Raw genomic sequence first — 17,473 nt, 5'->3', positions numbered from 1 at the left:
CCTGTAATCCCAACACTTTGGGAGGCTAAGGAGGGTGGATTGCTTGAGCCAGGAGTTGAAGACCAGCCTGGGCAACATGGCAAAACCCCATCTCTACCAAAAATGCAAAAATTAACCAGCCTCATAACCTGGTCTCAAAAATAAATAAAGAGGGAGAGTGAGAGAGAGACATAAATGATTGCCGGCCATTATTCTGGAGGTCACAAGATATATAACTTCCCCAATTACTCCTGAGATAACTTCACAACTGTAGAACCTAAAATTGGCCTTTTGAGATATCTTTTCAGGATTTTTTTCATGTCTGACATCAATGGCTCCACCTGGACATGCCAACTGCTGCTGTGGCTCCACTCAGAAGTGGCTGAGTGCACAGGAGGACCATTCTCCACACCCTTCTGATTGCACCCCCAACCAATCAACAGCAAGCACTCATTCATTGCCTAACTACTCCCACTCCTTCCCCCAAACTACCTTTGGAAAACCCCTAACCTACAAGACTTCAAGGAGATTGATTAGAGTAATATTAATAAATCCCATCTCCCACTTGGCATGGCCAGCCTTAATCAATTAAATTCTCTACTGGAATGCCATTGTCTTTGCGAATTGATTTTGTTTGTGCAGCAGGCAGGAAGAACCTGCCGAGCCGTTCCAATATGTTCATTTGTTGTCCATGACTGCTTTAACACTGCAGTGACAGAGATGAGTAGTTGGTCCTGAAAGCCTAAAATATTTACTATCTGACTCTTTACAGAAAGTTTGCCAACCCCTGGTGTAGATCAATCCGGAAGGCAGACATTTGGGGTCACCCAGGGTAGAAGTCTTGATAAATGGAAGGATATTAGCAAAGGAATTGAAGATATTGGCAGTTGACCTTGGTATTGGTATTGGACCTTGGAACCCAACCTGGAGAGGAAAAGAAGTAGATGAAAGGAACTGATAGAGGTTCCAGAGTTTATTCAGATTTCTTGAGAGTAGTTGGCGGATGGTGGGGGAAGCTGAAAATGATAGAAGATTGTGATCATAGATAATTGAAATGTATGATTTCAAAGAAGGGGCAATTCTAGGTAGTGACAGTGTCCTGGGTGTGGTAGCTCAGGTTGTATGGAACTGAGAGGCAGTGCTGGCTACATCATCCATGTAGATACTGAGCCCCCTCCCTACCAGGGTGGGTGTAGAGGAATATGGTAAGCCACATGCTTGCATTTTCTTAGTTTCTGGGATTTACTGGGAAAACCTATTTTTTTTTTCTCATAGAAGGGAGAAGAATGTTGTAAATAACAGGATTTCAAATTATCAAGGTTTTTTGGGGTATTACATTCCTATGTTTAAGTTGAATTGCTAACACTCAATTTAAAAATTGCTAAAAATTTAGGGAAAAGTAAAGAGTAAATTTATTGCTTTGTTTTTATTATTAAAACTTATACTTTTTAAATGTCTTTTGATTATTAGACTGCAGATGTATTTAATTTTGAGGAAACAGTTTACAGTCATCATATGTCTCCAGTCTCCACCAAGCACTGTTTGGTAGCAGGTTTGTAAGTGTATTCGTTTGTCTTTTGGCATATTGAAAACTTTCTCCCTTTTTATATATAATTAGTTTTGATATAGACATTTTAAACCTGAGGAATATCACAATTCACTTTTTTTTTTTTTTTTTGAGATGGAGTTTCTCTCTTGTTACCCAGGCTGGAGTGCAATGGCGCGATCTCGGCTCACTGCAACCTCCGCCTCCTGGGTTCAGGCAATTCTCCTGCCTCAGCCTCCTGAGTAGCTGGGACTACAGGCGTGCACCAACACGCCCGGCTAATTTTTGTATTTTTAGTAGAGACGGGGTTTCACCATGTTGACCAGGATGATCTCGATCTCTTGACCTTGTGATCCACCCGCCTCGGCCTCCCAAAGTGCTGGGATTACAGGCGTGAGCCACCGCGCCCAGCCACAATTCACTTTTTTAATATATGTACTATCTGTATTCGATTCAACAGATATTGTGCAAGTCAAGCACTATCTAGTGGCCAGGATTCAGAGATTAAGAGCATATTTCTGTCATCTAAAGAGTTCCTTTTAAACCACCAAAGTTTCAGAGATTTTACATGAATAAAAGTTGGCAACTTTCCCAATTTGACACAATAAAACAAGGAAATTATTTCCTTCTCTAAGGTTGTGTTTCAAATTAAGCATCAATTTATATAAAAGCACCTGCAACAAACATCTTCATATATAAGGAAGAAAAAATTATTTTCTAGTATCAGGTATCTGGGCCCTGTGATGCATTATTCCTGTGGCACCATGTAGGTCTCTACTTCTGGACATCAGTCAGCTGTTTTATCCATAAAGAAGAGCTAGGAACTAAGTTGTCTTTGAGCTCCTTTCAGTCTGTGTCCAGAGTTTCTGTGAATATGTTACTAGTGATTGAAAGTGTATCATTAACTTGGAAAATCTATGCTATTAAAATACAATGATTTGATTTGATAAAATGGAATAGAACTGTACATACATACATTTACACACATTTACCAATATAAATTTCCTGGGTTTGATATTGATTTGATATTAGTTACTTCACACATAATCATGGGGAAACCTAGTGAAGGGTACACAGTCCTCTTTATACTAGCTTTGCAACTGCTTGAAAATCTGTAATTATTTCAGAATTAAAAATAAATGTAATAATAGAAGTCTCTTACTAGTAAAATATAACTGTAGTTAAAATAACTTTTTTAAATGTAAACGTTAAAAATGACTTGAAATGTCTTTTTGGCATATATCTTTATATTTCTACATAGATACATGAAAATGTCGTGATTACTAATGATAATGTCTTGTTTCCTTTTAATGATGATTTATGATAAAATTATCTTAAATCATTTTTGTTTTTACAGTTGGTACTAGAGGACCCAAAGTACAACTCTGTGACTTGAAGTCTGGATCCTGTTCTCACATTCTACAGGGTATTTTTATTTTATTTCAAACAGCAACTACTTTGAGTAAAGCATTCAATAAAAAGAAACATTACTAACAATGTATTCTTTGTGAGTGACATGACTGATATATTTTGTGCTAGTTGTTAAAAGTCAGCAGGGAAATAAAGATCCTTCTGTGCATTATTCTTATAAAACTGAACTACTGAAAAGACATTTATATGAACAATGGTCATTGGGGAACCTCAAAGGATATGAAAAATAGGTCTAACTCAAAAGCTGGTGTTATTTCTACATTTAAAAAAACTAATGCAACTGGAAAAGAAAGCAGGATCACAACTCTGAGAGGATCAAAAGATGTGGGGCGGTTTATTTGTTTGCTGGAGAGAAGAGTATTGCATATTTATATGCTGGGAAAAGAGTACCAGTATATTTGTCTCATGCGTATTATGTAATATTCTGGCTAATGAGTAAACATTGTGCTTAATATTTAGGTGCATTTTTTCTCAGTAAGAATATTTTAGAAAAAATATATTGAAGTAATTCTGTGGTAAAGATATATTAATTTAAATTATTCTTGCTCCTTTTTTTATCAATATTAGATTGTCTAATTCTAAACAATAAAAAGATAGAATATGATTTACATATTTTTACTTCTCTCAGAATCTGCACATAACAATATATTAAGAAAAGTTGGTGAGATGGGTAGCATTTTTTGACATTATTATGAATTTCTATTAATATAAGCTGGGCAGATGAAAATGTCTGATGTGAATAGTTCAGTTAGGTAAAAGTGAATTAAAATGTTGAAATCACCCTTTAATTTTATTACCTGTGCTTTCTAGGAAAAAAAAAATTATATAAACGCTTTTTTACAGTCATTAATTAAAGTAATTTTCTCTTACAACTTTATGAGAAATTGGAAGATATTTTTATCCTTTAAAATGTTTATCTTGTATGTTTTATTACAGTAATTGAGCTTGAGTTATATGGATTGACTGACATAAGCTAACAACTGTATTTAAAAAGAAAGGCTTACTTAACTCTATTTTTTCCAAAGCAAAACCAGTTATTTTACAATAAAATGTCATGTGTTAGAAATACCCCTGTAAACTTCACATTAGCATTGAAATGTAGATTATTATAAGTGTAAGAAATGATCATATCTATTCACATTGAATATTTAGCCTCACTTTCTTCAGAATCAGGTGAAATTATTGGCACTCTACCTTTGGATTTTTCAAATATCTTGCAAGACTTTTCATACAGTTGTATTTGCAGGTCATAGACAAGAAATACTGGCAGTTTCCTGGTCTCCACGTTATGACTATATCTTGGCAACTGCAAGGTAAAATTTAACTTATTTGCTTTGAAGTGCACATTAGTAATTAATAATGAGCATTTAGAAAAGACTACATTTATGTAATGTATGTATTTTAGCATATTTAATTATTAATTAGCTCCTTTAAAACTGAAGTGTTGAGTTAGAGATTTTAATTCATGTCACCAAAGGAAATCTGCCTTTGCATTCTAATTCTAATCCTATCCATTTTCAAGGTGTTTCATCTTAGAACATAGAGGAACTCTGTTGTGTCATTCTTATACACAAAAATATAACACTGTGCTAATTTTTAAATAGAGCATTTTTATTCATTATCTTTAACCTAGAATTATTTTGAATATGATATAACATATCCACACATTCACTAATTCTATTTTCTAATATTTAATTACTTCTTCCCACATGCCAAGCATTGTACTAGGGACACAGAGGTAAACCAAGGCTTCGAAAAGCCAACAATCTAATGATCTAATGGGACATATAGTCAAAAATCAGTGATTACAGGGCATCCTGAAAAATGCTTTAATAGAGGCACATTTTTGGTAGGTGTATATAGGAAAAGAAAGCAGGATCACTTAACTCTGAGAGGATCAAAAGATGTGGGGAGGTTTATTTGTTTGCTGGAGAGAAGAGTATTGCATATTTCTATGCTGCGGGAGGAGTACCAGTAGAGAGAAACAGGTAAAGATAAGAAATGGAGAGAATAAATGGTGCATCAGGAACTTAAATACACAGAAGTGGGTGGTATCGAGGATCCAGATAAGGGTGGAGGGGACACCTGGTTTGGCACATGAAGAGCACTGTGAGACTAAATGGAAGAGGAAAAGGTGGAAGTGAATACAATTAGGTTTGTAGCTTTGGCAGAGATGCTGAAGAAGTTCAGACTGAAAGGCTTCTCTTGGTTTTTAGTGGACTAGGACTTGATGTCATCTCTTGAAAATATAGGAATGAGGATGCAATTTTGAGGAAAGATGGTATGGATCTGGAATAACAGATTGAAAGAGAGAGGGAGCTGATTAAGGGCGCATAGAATTACTGGGCAGATGTTCTCAGTTGAAGATGTAGATCACAGGTGTACCAGGCCACAGTAATTAAAACATTAAAACAGACTTAACAATTTTCAGTGTCTACAGGAAAGTACCTCAGTGCCTGAAAATTGTAGAAGTCATGGGAAAAAGGAAAAAAATAAAATCACAAAAAGGCTTGTAGGAGGGATCAAGGACCTAATGAAGTAGAAGTATGAGAGTTAGACTAAGAAAATTTTAGAACTGAAGGGAAAAGAAATAGTAATCAAATATTTTGATATATTTTCATAAAGCTTTAAGTAGAAGAATTATTACAAACGCTATTCATATTAGTTTTATAAAGATCTGTGTCTGGATTGTTTTTGAGTTGCCAGCCCTCTTTCCCTGTCACAGTTTAGGCCCTAAAGAAACTTCTCTTAATAATTAACAAAATATAACGTTAAAATTTACGATTTCTGAAGTGCACAAGGTCTAGAATTGTAGCCATAAGACTGACTGAAGAGGTATGAAGGTTAGGAGTTAGGTGCTGGTTATGCTTGGGTGGATTTTACGTTTTTTATGCTTAACTTGGTTTTCCTGAGAACAAAGGAGAGCTAAGAAGCTTTCAATTATAAGAATGCCCCCAGGAATTTGAATCAGTACCAGAATGGACCTAGTAATCAGTGTTAAAAGTTGGATATGTTCAAATCTAATCTGTTTCAGAAGACACTTAAATCCTCATACAAATTTCATTTCCCTCAGCTGGAAAGAAAGAAAACCAACTTAAGAATGGGAAATGCTAGCTTTTTGCTGACTATTCTAGTTGGCTAGGTTTGATGGCCATCTGTGAAAAGAATCAAAATTTTTAAAAACCAATAAACCCTGTGTGTATATTTTTTAAAAATTTATAAATAAAAAACAGGCTTATAAAATGTAAAGTAATACTCTCTCTTATTAAAATGGCATGGATAAGCCCCCCTGGGTTACAATATTGTTGAGGTCCTTGTGAGGACACGATAGCATCAGATGAACTGATTAGGAGCACATCAGATTGCCAGGCATTTTTCTTTAGGAATAGCCTAGAAACTGAAATAGATGTCTGATCATAGATTTGGCTTTCTTCTTTTTGCTTTCTTGAAAAAAAATGGAAGTAAGTTCGAATTTCTAGGAAACATTAAATATAGTTTTCATATATCTGGTAAAGATTGATTTGAGTACAGGAAACCAAATGGAAATGCATTGTCCTCGTTATTCACCTTACTCTTACCATTTTTTATATAAAAAGGAAAAAAACACCAAATCATACCGAATGGATTTTTGAGCAAAGTGAAATTGGTTAATTGCTTGTCTTGACAGCATTTGGATAACAAGCAGTAGAAAAGGTGTGGTAAGGAACTTACTAGGAACAAGCTACAGGCCTATCTGGTCCTTGGGAGAAAAGATGCTGATATAATTTAAAACAACATAAAAAGCAGCAGAACTTTATTTTTGTTATCTGAAAAAGAAAGCTTACTTTTTTTTTCTTGCTATTTAATCAGTTATTTGAATTACTGTTAACTATTGAATAGTTGCTGAAAAGGGAAAGTTCAACAACCCTAGTGTATATATACATTTGCACCTATGTAACGAGACCTTTGTCAATGTAACATTTATTCTTCTCAGTGCTGACAGTAGAGTAAAATTATGGGATGTGAGAAGAGCATCAGGATGTTTAATTACTCTTGATCAGCATAATGGGGAAAAGTCACAAGCTGTCGAATCAGGTAAGGAAGAATGCATTAATAAAGAAATACAACAATGATAGTTTTTTTTACATTGAAGCCAAATAATAATTGCATATTGACAAATTGCACACTTGATGATTTTTTAAAAGGCATTCATCATATATCACTTTCTTAATTTATGTAAACTAAATTATGATTCTCTTTCTTTAAGATACAAATAAAAATGGCACTTTCATTTGGCCCTAAATTTTCAAAAGTAGAAACTTTTATGAAGTAACTTGCTTTACTTATTTTGTTTTTGCTCCATTGAGGCCAACTATACAAATTCAATGCCATTTTAAAAATCACAATAAATTACAGAAATAGTAACGTTTTGTGGCCATTGTATCAACATAAAATTGTGTTAAATGTGAGTCAGCTGTAATCCATGTGACAAAGTACCTAAATTGCATTTTTACAGTAGAATTTAATTCCAGTGTAGAAATTTTGATTTAGAATTAATTCTGGACCAGATATGTATTAGAATGAACTATATAAAACCTATGAAATTTTGTGTAGTTTTTAAAAAAACTATATAAAACTATAGTTTAAAAAACTATATAAAACAACCATAGGTTTTATATAGTTTTATATGAAATATATTAGAATGTATATAGTTTTTTAAAAAACTATATAAAACATGTTTTATATGTTTTTAAATTAATTAGCCTATTTTAGAATTATGCTTTCTCAAACTTGTTAATTTTGAAAGTGATACATATTTTGAGACTACAACAGTCATCCTTTTCCTTTTAAGGGTTTTTTTTTTTTTTTTTTTTATGGAAAACACGAGAATTACTGATTTTAATAGTCCATTGAATGATTTTTAGGTTAGCAATAAAAATATTATATAAGAGAGATGAAAAGTATTTCATTTTAAATTTTAGTGTTAAGCTACACACTTAACTGAATTTGATGGCACAACTTCCTCGCTGGAAAAAAAAAGTATGTCTGGTAGAATTTTTTTCCCTTTTTTTGTTTTCTTCTATTTTTATGCTTCTGATTTATATTGCTTATCCTATTCAAATAATCTGAAGGGTTGGTTAATTTTAAGTATAAGCCACTTAACATTTTTTAAGTAACTCAAGTTGTTGTCCTTTAATATGTTTAAATAATTGTATCATCAAACATTAAATATGTTCTGAATACAAGAACAGATAAACTGAACTATATTTTTCATTGCAGCAAACACTGCTCATAATGGGAAAGTTAATGGCTTATGTTTTACAAGTGATGGGCTTCACCTTCTCACTGTTGGTACAGATAATCGAATGAGACTCTGGAATAGTTCCAATGGAGAAAACACACTTGTAAGAGATTTTTAAGTATATTTTTGGGTATAAAGAAATGGGTCTGTAACATACACTTGATGTTTTTCTGTATATTTAGCTCATTTCCTCCCTTTGAATCACAGCTCTTTTTAAAAATGTGTTTCTACTATGTGAACTAGTAATTACCAACTCAAGATAACCCACCCCTACCCACCACCTACTACATTCCCCTTACTTAGCAGAAAATCACTGTTCCACTAAGCCACTCTGTTCTTAATGGGAGTGCAAAGTATAGTAGAGAAGAATAAAAGACTGAGAATACTGATATAAATTAAACATATGAAGGTAAGTAATCAAATTTTATATAGGTTAAGTATCCCTAATCTGAACATCTGAAATATGAAATGTTCCAAAATCTGAAACTTTCTGAGTGCTAGCACTCAGAAAGGAAATGCTCATTGGAGCAGTTCAGATTCTGAATATTCAGATTAGGGATATTCAGCCAGTAAGGCAAATATTCCAAAATCCAAAATACTTCTAGTCCCAATCATTTTGGATGGAGATACTTAACCTGTACTATATATGACTTGTAAACAAAATTCACAATGAATTTTATAGCACCAGAACATGTAATACTTTATTTAATACTACTGAAATAAATATATTTGGAAAGTACATTCATATGTGGCAATTAATTTCTAGCACTTGTTTTGATGGTATGCCTATGGCTTATTAATTTTCAGAATAAACTACCAAAAGCTTATAACTTGGTGATAATAATAATAGCTAATATTTATTGAGTGATACTGTGCTAATAATAATTAGCCTTTAATTTGGCAGGCAGTATTAGACAGCAGTGAGCAAAACATGGAAACGTCCTGTCCTCATGGAGCTTACATTTCAGCAAAAGGATGAAAGGCATTAATTAATGGACAATCACATAAGGCAGTCAGAGTAGGCTTCACTGAGGTGACACTCGGCCTGAAGGAAATGGGGAAGTGGCTCATCAGTTTTTTTCTGGGGGACAGCATTCTAGTCAGAGAAAGAAATAAAGTATAAAGACCCTGAGGCAAGAACTTGCTAAGGATATGCAAGGAAGAGCTAAGAGGCTCTTGTGTTGGAATATGAAGAGAATAACAGACGAGGAACAGAAGGAACTAGGGTACCAGAGCACACAGGCCCTGCAGGCCTTTGTAATGGCTCAGGGTTTTCTCTGGGCGAGATGGAAAGCCACTAAAGGCTTGTGAGTGGAAAAGTGACAGGATCACTCTGGAAAAGTAGCTGGGCATGTGTGTCAAATTTAATGTGAATAATATAAATGGTACTGAATGTATATATAAGTTGTTCATGTGGCTCTATTCCATTTTTCTTTCCTTCTTGAAGGTGAGTCTCATGCCCTTTGGATTTTTTCTAGTAAGGCCATATCTAAAATAGTGTGTTGAAAATGGTAATACCTTTTACAGTGGATCAAAGTAAAAGTAATTCGTATATAGATTAGTAGGGTATCCCAGCAACTGACCTACATAGAATACTTACAGAAATTTGGGACATTGATACCAGAATAAACAGACAGAACCAGTTCTGCCATTTAGTAACTTCTTTTTTTCATTTTAAAGTTGACAGATGAAATGGTACATATTTATCATGTACAGCATGATATTTTGGAGTAAATAGAATATATACATTGCAGAATGATTAAATCTAGCTAAGTAACAAATGTATTATCTCATAGTTATTTTTGCAATAAGAATACTTAACATCCACTCTTTTTGCATTTTTCAATAACACAGTATATCATAATCAACTGTAGTCACCATGCTGAACAATAGATCTCTTCCTCTTACCTACCTGTAATTATGAATCCTTTGACCAACATCTCCCCAAACTCCCCTTTCCGCTAATCACCCCAGCCTCTGGTAACCACTATTCTACTCTAATTCTAAGAGATCAACTTTTTCAGATTCCACATATGAGCAAAATCATGGAGTATCCATCTTTCTGTACCTAGCTGATTTCACTTAACATCATGTCCTCCAGGTTCATCCATGTTGTTGCAAATCACAGGATTTTCTTCTTTTTTATGGCTGAATAGTATTCCATTGTGTATATATACTACATATTCTTTATTCATTCATCCACTGATGCATGCTTAAATTGATTCCATATCTTGTGAATAATGCTGCAGTGAGCATGGGAGTGCAGATATCTGTTTAACACACTGATTTCATATCGTTTTGATATAAGCCCAGTAGTAGGATTGCTGGATCATGTGGGAGTTCAATTTTTAATTTTTTGAAGAATCTCTCTACTGTTTTCCATGTGGCTGTTCTAATTTACATTCTCACCAACAATGTGCAAGAGCACCCTTTTCTCCACATCCCCTCTAACACTTATTATCTTTTGTCACAGAGATAATAGCCATTATAACAGGTGTATCTCATTGTGGTTTTGATTTATATTTCCTTGATGATTATTGATACTGAACATTTTTTTGTATACCTCTTGGCCATATGTAATTCTTATTTTGAGAAATGTCTTTTGAGGTATTTTGCCCATTTTTTATTAGGGCTATTTATTTTCCTGCTCTTGAGTTGTTTGAGTTCCTTATATAGTTTGGATATTAACCAAATATATATGGTTTGCAAATATTTTCCCCTATTCTGTATGTTGCCTCGTCACTCTGATGCTTATGTCCTTTACTGTGCAGAAGCTTTTGAGGTTAATGTAATCCCATTAGTCTATGTTTGCTTTTGTTGCCTGTGCTTTTGAGGTCATATCCAAAAAGCCATTGCCCAGACTAATGTCATGGGGCTTCTCCCTTGTATTTTTCTACTAGTTTTTTAGTTTCAGGTTTTATATGTAAGTCTTTAATCCATCTTGAGTTGATTTTTTTAATATGGTGAGAGAGAGGATTTACTTTCATGTTTCTGCATTTGTAGGTCCAGTTTTCTCAATACCATTTATTGAAGAGATTATCCTTTTCCTATGTGTGTTCTTAGCATTGTTGTCAAAAATCAGTTGACTGTTAAATGGATAGATTTATTTCTAGGTTCTATTCTGTTCCATTGATCTGTGTGTCTGGTTTAATGCCACTATGATGCTGTTTCAGTTACTGTAGCTTTGTAGTCTATTTTCAAGTCATATCTCAGCTAAAGTATGATGCCTCTAGCTTTGTTCTTTTTTCTCAAGATTGCTTTGGCTATTCAAGGTCTTTTGTGATTCCACATGAACATTAGGGTTTTTTTTCTTTTCCTGTAAAGAATATCATTGATATTTTGATAGTATTGAATTGCATTGAATCTATAGATTGCTTTTGGTAGTATGGACATTTTAACAGTGTTAATTCTTAAAATCCACGAACACAGATGTATTTCTGTTTATTTGTGTGGTTTTTAAATTTTTTTTTTTTTTTTTGAGATGGAGTTTCGCTCTTGTTGCCGAGGCTGGAGTGCAGTGGCGTGATCTCGGCTCATTGCAACCTCCACCTCCCAGGTTCAAGCGATTCTCCTACCTCCCCCTCCCGAGTAGCTCAGATTACAGGTGACCATCACCATGTCCAGCTAATTTTTGGTATTTTTAGTAGAGACGGGGTTTCACTATGTTGGCCAGGCTGGTCTCGAACTCCTGACCTCAGGCAGTCCACCCACCTCGGCCTCCCAAAGTGCTGGGATTACAGGCATGAGCCACTGTGCCTGGCCAGTAATTTTTTTAAAATAGCTATTGTAAGTGGAATTATGTTCTTGACTTCTTTTTCATATTAGTTTGCTGTTAGTGTATAGAAACACTACTGGTTTTTGTATATTGATTTTTGTATTCTGCAACTTTACTGCATTTGTTTACTAGTTCTAATAGTTTTTGGCTGGAGTCTGCAGGGTTTTCTGTAAGATTATGTTATCTGCAAATAGGGACAGTTTAACTTCTTCCTTACCAATCTGGATGTCTTTTCTTTCTCTTGACTAACTGTTCTTGTTGGGACTTCTAGTACTACGTTGAATAGAAGTAGTGAGAGTGGGCTTCCTTTCTTATGTCAGATTTAGAGGAAAAGCTTTTTATTTTTCCCCATTCCGTGTGATGTTAGCTTTACTGTGTTTAGGTACATTCATTCTATACTTAATTTGATGAGAGTTTTATCATGAAGGGATTTTGAATTTTGACAAATGCTTTTTACATGTCTGTTGAAGTGATCACGTGCTTTTTATCCTTCATTTTGGTAATGTGATACTGTATCACATCTGTTGATTTGCATATGTTGAACAATCCTTGCATCCCTGGGATGAATCCTACTTTATCATGGTGAGTAATCTTTTTAATAAGTTGTTGGAGTAGATTTGCAATATTTTGTTGAGGATATTTACATCTGTGTTCATTAGGAATATTAGCCTGTAGTTTTTTCTTTTTTTTTTTCTTTTTTTCTGAAATGGCATTTGCTCTTATTGCTCAGGCTGGAGTGCAGTGGCACAGTCTTAGCTCACTGCAACCTCTACCTCCCAGATTTAAGTGATTCTCTTACATCAGCCTCTCAAGTAGCCAGGATTACAGGCATGCACCACCACACCCAGCTTTTTTTTAATTTGGTATTTTTAGTAGAGATGGGGGTTTTACCACATTGGCCAGCCTGGTCTTGAACTCCTGACCTCAAGTGATCTGCTCACTTTGGCCTCCCAAAGTGCTGGGATTACAGTAAGCCACTGCACCTGGACTGTAGTTTTCTTTTTTGTTGTTATTCCTGTGTCATCTTGGTATCAGGGTAATGCTATCCTTGTAGAATGACTTTGGAAGTATTCCCTCTTCAGATTTTTGGAAGAATATGAAAGAGTCTGAAAGAATTGATATCAATTCTTCTTTAAAGTTTAGTAGAATTCATCAGTGAAGCCACTTGGCTCTGGACTTTTCTTTGATGGCAGACTCTTTATTTGTGATTCAATATCCTTACTTATTAGCCTGCTCAGATTTTTTTGTTTCTTCATAATTCAGTTTATTTCTTCTAGGTTATCCAATTTGTTGGTATGGTATTGTTCATAATAGTCTCTTATGATCCTTTGTATATCTGAAGTATATCTGGTATCAGTTATAATGTCTCTTTTTTATCTCTGATTTTGTCTGCTATCTTTTTTCTTTTTAGCTAGTCTAACTAAAGGTTTGTCAATTTTGTTTCTCGTTTCAAAAAACAACTCTTCATTTCCTTCATCTTTTATATTATTTGTCTAGTCTGTATTTTATTTATTTCTGTTCTGATATTTGTTATTTCCTTTCTTCTACTAATTTTGGGTTTACTTTGCTCTTGCTTTTCTAGTTCCTTGAGGTAACAACATTAGGTTGTTTGTTTGAGGCCTTTTTGTTTTCATATAGACATCTATTGCTATAAACTTCCCTCTTAGAACTGCTTTTGCTGTGTCTCATAGGTTTTGGTAGTTGTGTTTCTGTTTTTATTTGTCAAGAAATTTTTTAATTTCACTTTTGATTTCTCCATTGACCCATTGCTTCTTCAAGAGCATGTTAATTTCCATGTACTTATGAATTTTTCAAATTTATTCCTGTTACTGATTACTGGTTTTATATCATTGTAGTTTGAGAAGATACTTGATACTATTTCCATCTTCTTAAATTTGTTAAGCTGTGTTTTATCGCTTAACATATGATCTATCCTAGAGAATGTTTTATAGTCAATTAAGAAGAATGTGTATCTTCAGCTGTTGGATGGAATATTCTGTATGTGTCCATTAGGTACATTTGGTCTGAAGTACAGCTTAAATCTTATGTGTCTTTGTAGATTTTATATGTCAGAGTGATCTACCCATTGCCAAAAGTGGGGTGTTGAAGTCTCCTGTTATTATATTACAGTCTATCTCTGCCTTCAGGTCTATTAGTATTTGCTTTATATATTTAAGTGCTCCAATATAGAAAGCATATGTATTTACAATTGTTATATCTTCTTGCTGAGTTGATGAGTTGATCTTTTTATCATTGTGTAATGACCTTCTGTGTCTCTTTTTACCATTTTGACTTAAAGACTTAAAGTCTGTTTTATCTTGTATAAGTATAGCTCCTCCTGCTCTCCTGGTTTCCATTTGCATGGAATATTTTTTTTGTTTCCTACCTTTACTTTCAATCTGTGTGTGCCCTTACAGGTAAAGTGAGTCTCTTGTAGGCAGCATATACATTGGTCTTGTTTTCTTATCCATTAGCCATTCTGTGTCTTTTGATTGAATAATTTAATCTATTTATATTCAAGTTAATTATTGATAGGCAGGGAGTTACCGGTACCATTTTGTTCATTGTTTTTTAGTTGTTTTGTAGATCTTTTCTTCCTCTCTTACTGTCTTCCTTTGTGGTTAAGTGATTTTCTCTAATAGTATGTTTCTATTCCTTGTTTTTTGTTTTTAGTGAATCTATTATAGGTTTCTGCTTTGTAGTTACAACAAGGCTTATAAAAAAATCTTTTAACAGGTTATTTTAGGCTGATAACAACTTTACTTTGATCACACAAATACACACACAAACACACACACACATTCTGCATTTAAACACCACTTTCCTCACCTCATATTTTCTATTTTGGGGTGCGACAATTTACATCTTCTAATATTGCATATCTCACAACAAATTATTGTAGTGATTATTATTTTTAATAGTTCTGTCTTTTAACCTTTTTGCTAAAGATAATCCAATTTACACACCACCATTACAGTATTAGATTATTCTGAATTTGACTGTGTACTTTTACTAGTAAGCTTAATACTTTCAGATGTTTCTGTGTTTTGTATTAGGATCCTTTTCTTTCAGCTTGAACTTCCTTAGCATTTCCTGTAAGACAGGTCTGGTCGTGATGAACTCCTTCAGCTGTTGTTTGTCTGGAAGTCTTACCTCTCCTTCATTTCTGAAGAACAGCTTTTATTGATATAGAATTCTTGGTTGGCAGGTTTTTTTTCCTTCTAACAATTTAAATATATCATCCCACTATCTCCTGGCCTTTAAGGTTTCTTCTGAGAAGTATGCAGCTAAGTGTATTGGAACTCCATTATATGTTATTTGCTTCTTTTCTTTTGCTGCTTTTAGGATTCTCTCTTTGTGTTTAATTTTTATTTGCATTAAATATGATAAGATACCTTTGACCTTCTTATACTTGAATATTTGTATCTTTCTCCCAGTTTGGAAAGTTTTCTGCTATTATTTCTTTAAATAATCTTTCTATCCCCTTTATCATCCTCTACTCCGTCTATTCCCAATAACACATATATTTGCTCTTTTGATGCTGTCCCTTAAGTCCTGTAAGTTTTTGTTTCTTTTCATTATTTTTTCTCTTTTACCTAAGTACACAGATTCTTTCTTCTGTTTCATCAGTTCTTCTGTTGTTGCTCTGTATTGCAGTTTTCATTTTGTTCATTGTGTTTTCTAGCTCCAGGATTTCTCTTTGATTTTTAAAAAATTAATTATTTTAATTTTTTTATTAAATTTATCATTCTAGTCACTGTTTTCCTCATTTCATTGAATGGCTTTTCTCTCTGTCTCTGTCTCTCTCTGTCTCTGTCTCTCTCTCTCTCTCTATATATATATAATATATATGCGTGTGTATATATATATGCATATATATATACACGCATATATATTATATATATATATATACACATACATATTTTAAGTTTCTTGAGCTTCCTTAAAACAGCTATTTTGAATACTTTATTAGACCATTCCTGTATTTCATCTCTTTTGGGCCAGTTATTGGCTCCTCATTTTGTCTTTTGATGACATCATGTTTCCCAGATTGCTCTTTGTCCTTGTGGTTATTCATCAATGCCTGCACATTAAAGAAGTAGATACTTACTTCAGTCTTTCCAGTCTGGCTTTGTTTGGGAATGTCCTTCAACAGTAAGCCTATCCCGAGATTCTGGGCTGTTCATCTGGTGTCATCTCTAAGCCCTTGACAATGGTAGCACTATAGGGTGCCCTATGCCCAGGACTACCATGGCTTGGCACAGTGCTGGGGCACAGCTGAAACCCATGGCCAATGAGGCTATCCTATCACTGGAGTGTCCTTGAAGCTGGCAGTTGGTGAGACAGGCCTGTTAATGTGGGTTATTTGAAGGCCAAGGCCGTTCTGGTTGGCCTGTGGTGATGCAGCCCACAACTTGAGTCCATTTCACAGGGAATACTGGTTCCCATGTGGCACCAGAGTGGGTCTAGGAGTCAGTCCATGCATACTGGCCTAGAGTCAGGGGCTATGGGGCTCTACCTATTGCTGGGTTTTATTGTGGTAGGCATAGCATTGGGATCCCAGACAAAGTCCTATGCTTACTTACCTCTGTTTCCCCCAGTGGATAGTATCACTCTCTGTGCTGTGCTGCCTGGAGTTGAGGAAGGGGTAATGCAGGTAATGTAAAACTGTCCTTACTATCTTTTTCAGTACATCTTACTATGCTATAGTCAGGTACTATAATCTGTCATCTGGTTTCGTCAGCTCTTGTGAAGATATTTTTATGTGAGGATAGTTCAAATTGATGTTTCTGCAGGGGGAGCAATCACTGGAGAGTTCTTTTCCACCCTCTTGCTCTTTTCTCCTTCCATTTAGTAACTGAAAGCATTAGTCAGTTACTTAAGGTGACATCATGAAAGAATTGTCAGGGTTTCAGTGTTCTCATCTTGTAAATTGGGAATATCATCTACCTAAAATTCAGTTGTAAGGCTAAAATAGAAGTAAATAAAGAGTAGTACCTGCTAAATAATAGGCATAGCATAAATGGTAACTGTTTTTATTGTATATTGTTGCATTAGTAATAGTATCTTTATTATAAGTTTCTTAAAAAGTATAACTATACACTTCTAATATATGTATAGTTATTTCTAAATTATTTGCAAATTCTGTTGTGAGTCAATATGTTTAATAAAATAAAATCTCTTAATTTTTGGATAAAATCACATTTTTTTCTTTATACTTTGCAAACTCCCAGACATACGTTAACCACCCTCCGGAGACCATTGCCATAGAGTACAGAACAGTACCTACTGGGGAACTTCACAAAGTAACAGGTTTTGGCACAGGAAAAGAAGAAAAAGCTTCAGTTTTTGAGCCTACAAGTGATTTGATGATAACACTGCTTTAGAAAGATTAATACCACATTAAGTTGCAGGATGTATTGGCAGAGAAAAGTCTAAAATTTGAAAAGTAGATAGTCTG

At 34.3% G+C, this 17,473-nt stretch overlaps 1 protein-coding gene across 5 annotated transcripts in view; it reads left to right on the top strand.

Annotated features, from left to right (window-relative positions):
* Nucleotides 1-17,473, top strand: part of ERCC8 (ERCC excision repair 8, CSA ubiquitin ligase complex subunit) — a 72,337-nt gene that overhangs the window by 39,155 nt on the left and 15,709 nt on the right. For all 5 annotated transcript variants that reach the window (XM_012457260.2, XM_012457258.2, XM_012457261.3 and 2 more), the window contains 5 exons: nucleotides 1,450-1,531; nucleotides 2,883-2,951; nucleotides 4,203-4,269; nucleotides 6,930-7,030; nucleotides 8,216-8,340. In XM_012457260.2, coding sequence (XP_012312683.1) covers nucleotides 1,450-1,531; nucleotides 2,883-2,951; nucleotides 4,203-4,269; nucleotides 6,930-7,030; nucleotides 8,216-8,340 — 444 coding nt within the window. The remainder of the gene's footprint in view (nucleotides 1-1,449; nucleotides 1,532-2,882; nucleotides 2,952-4,202; nucleotides 4,270-6,929; nucleotides 7,031-8,215; nucleotides 8,341-17,473) is intronic.

Source organism: Aotus nancymaae, unplaced genomic scaffold, assembly GCF_030222135.1.
Source record: "Aotus nancymaae isolate 86718 unplaced genomic scaffold, 86718_ANA_hifiasm-v0.15.2.pri h1tg000014l, whole genome shotgun sequence".
NCBI lineage: Eukaryota > Metazoa > Chordata > Mammalia > Primates > Aotidae > Aotus > Aotus nancymaae.
This window is presented reverse-complemented; position numbering and strand designations above follow the sequence as displayed.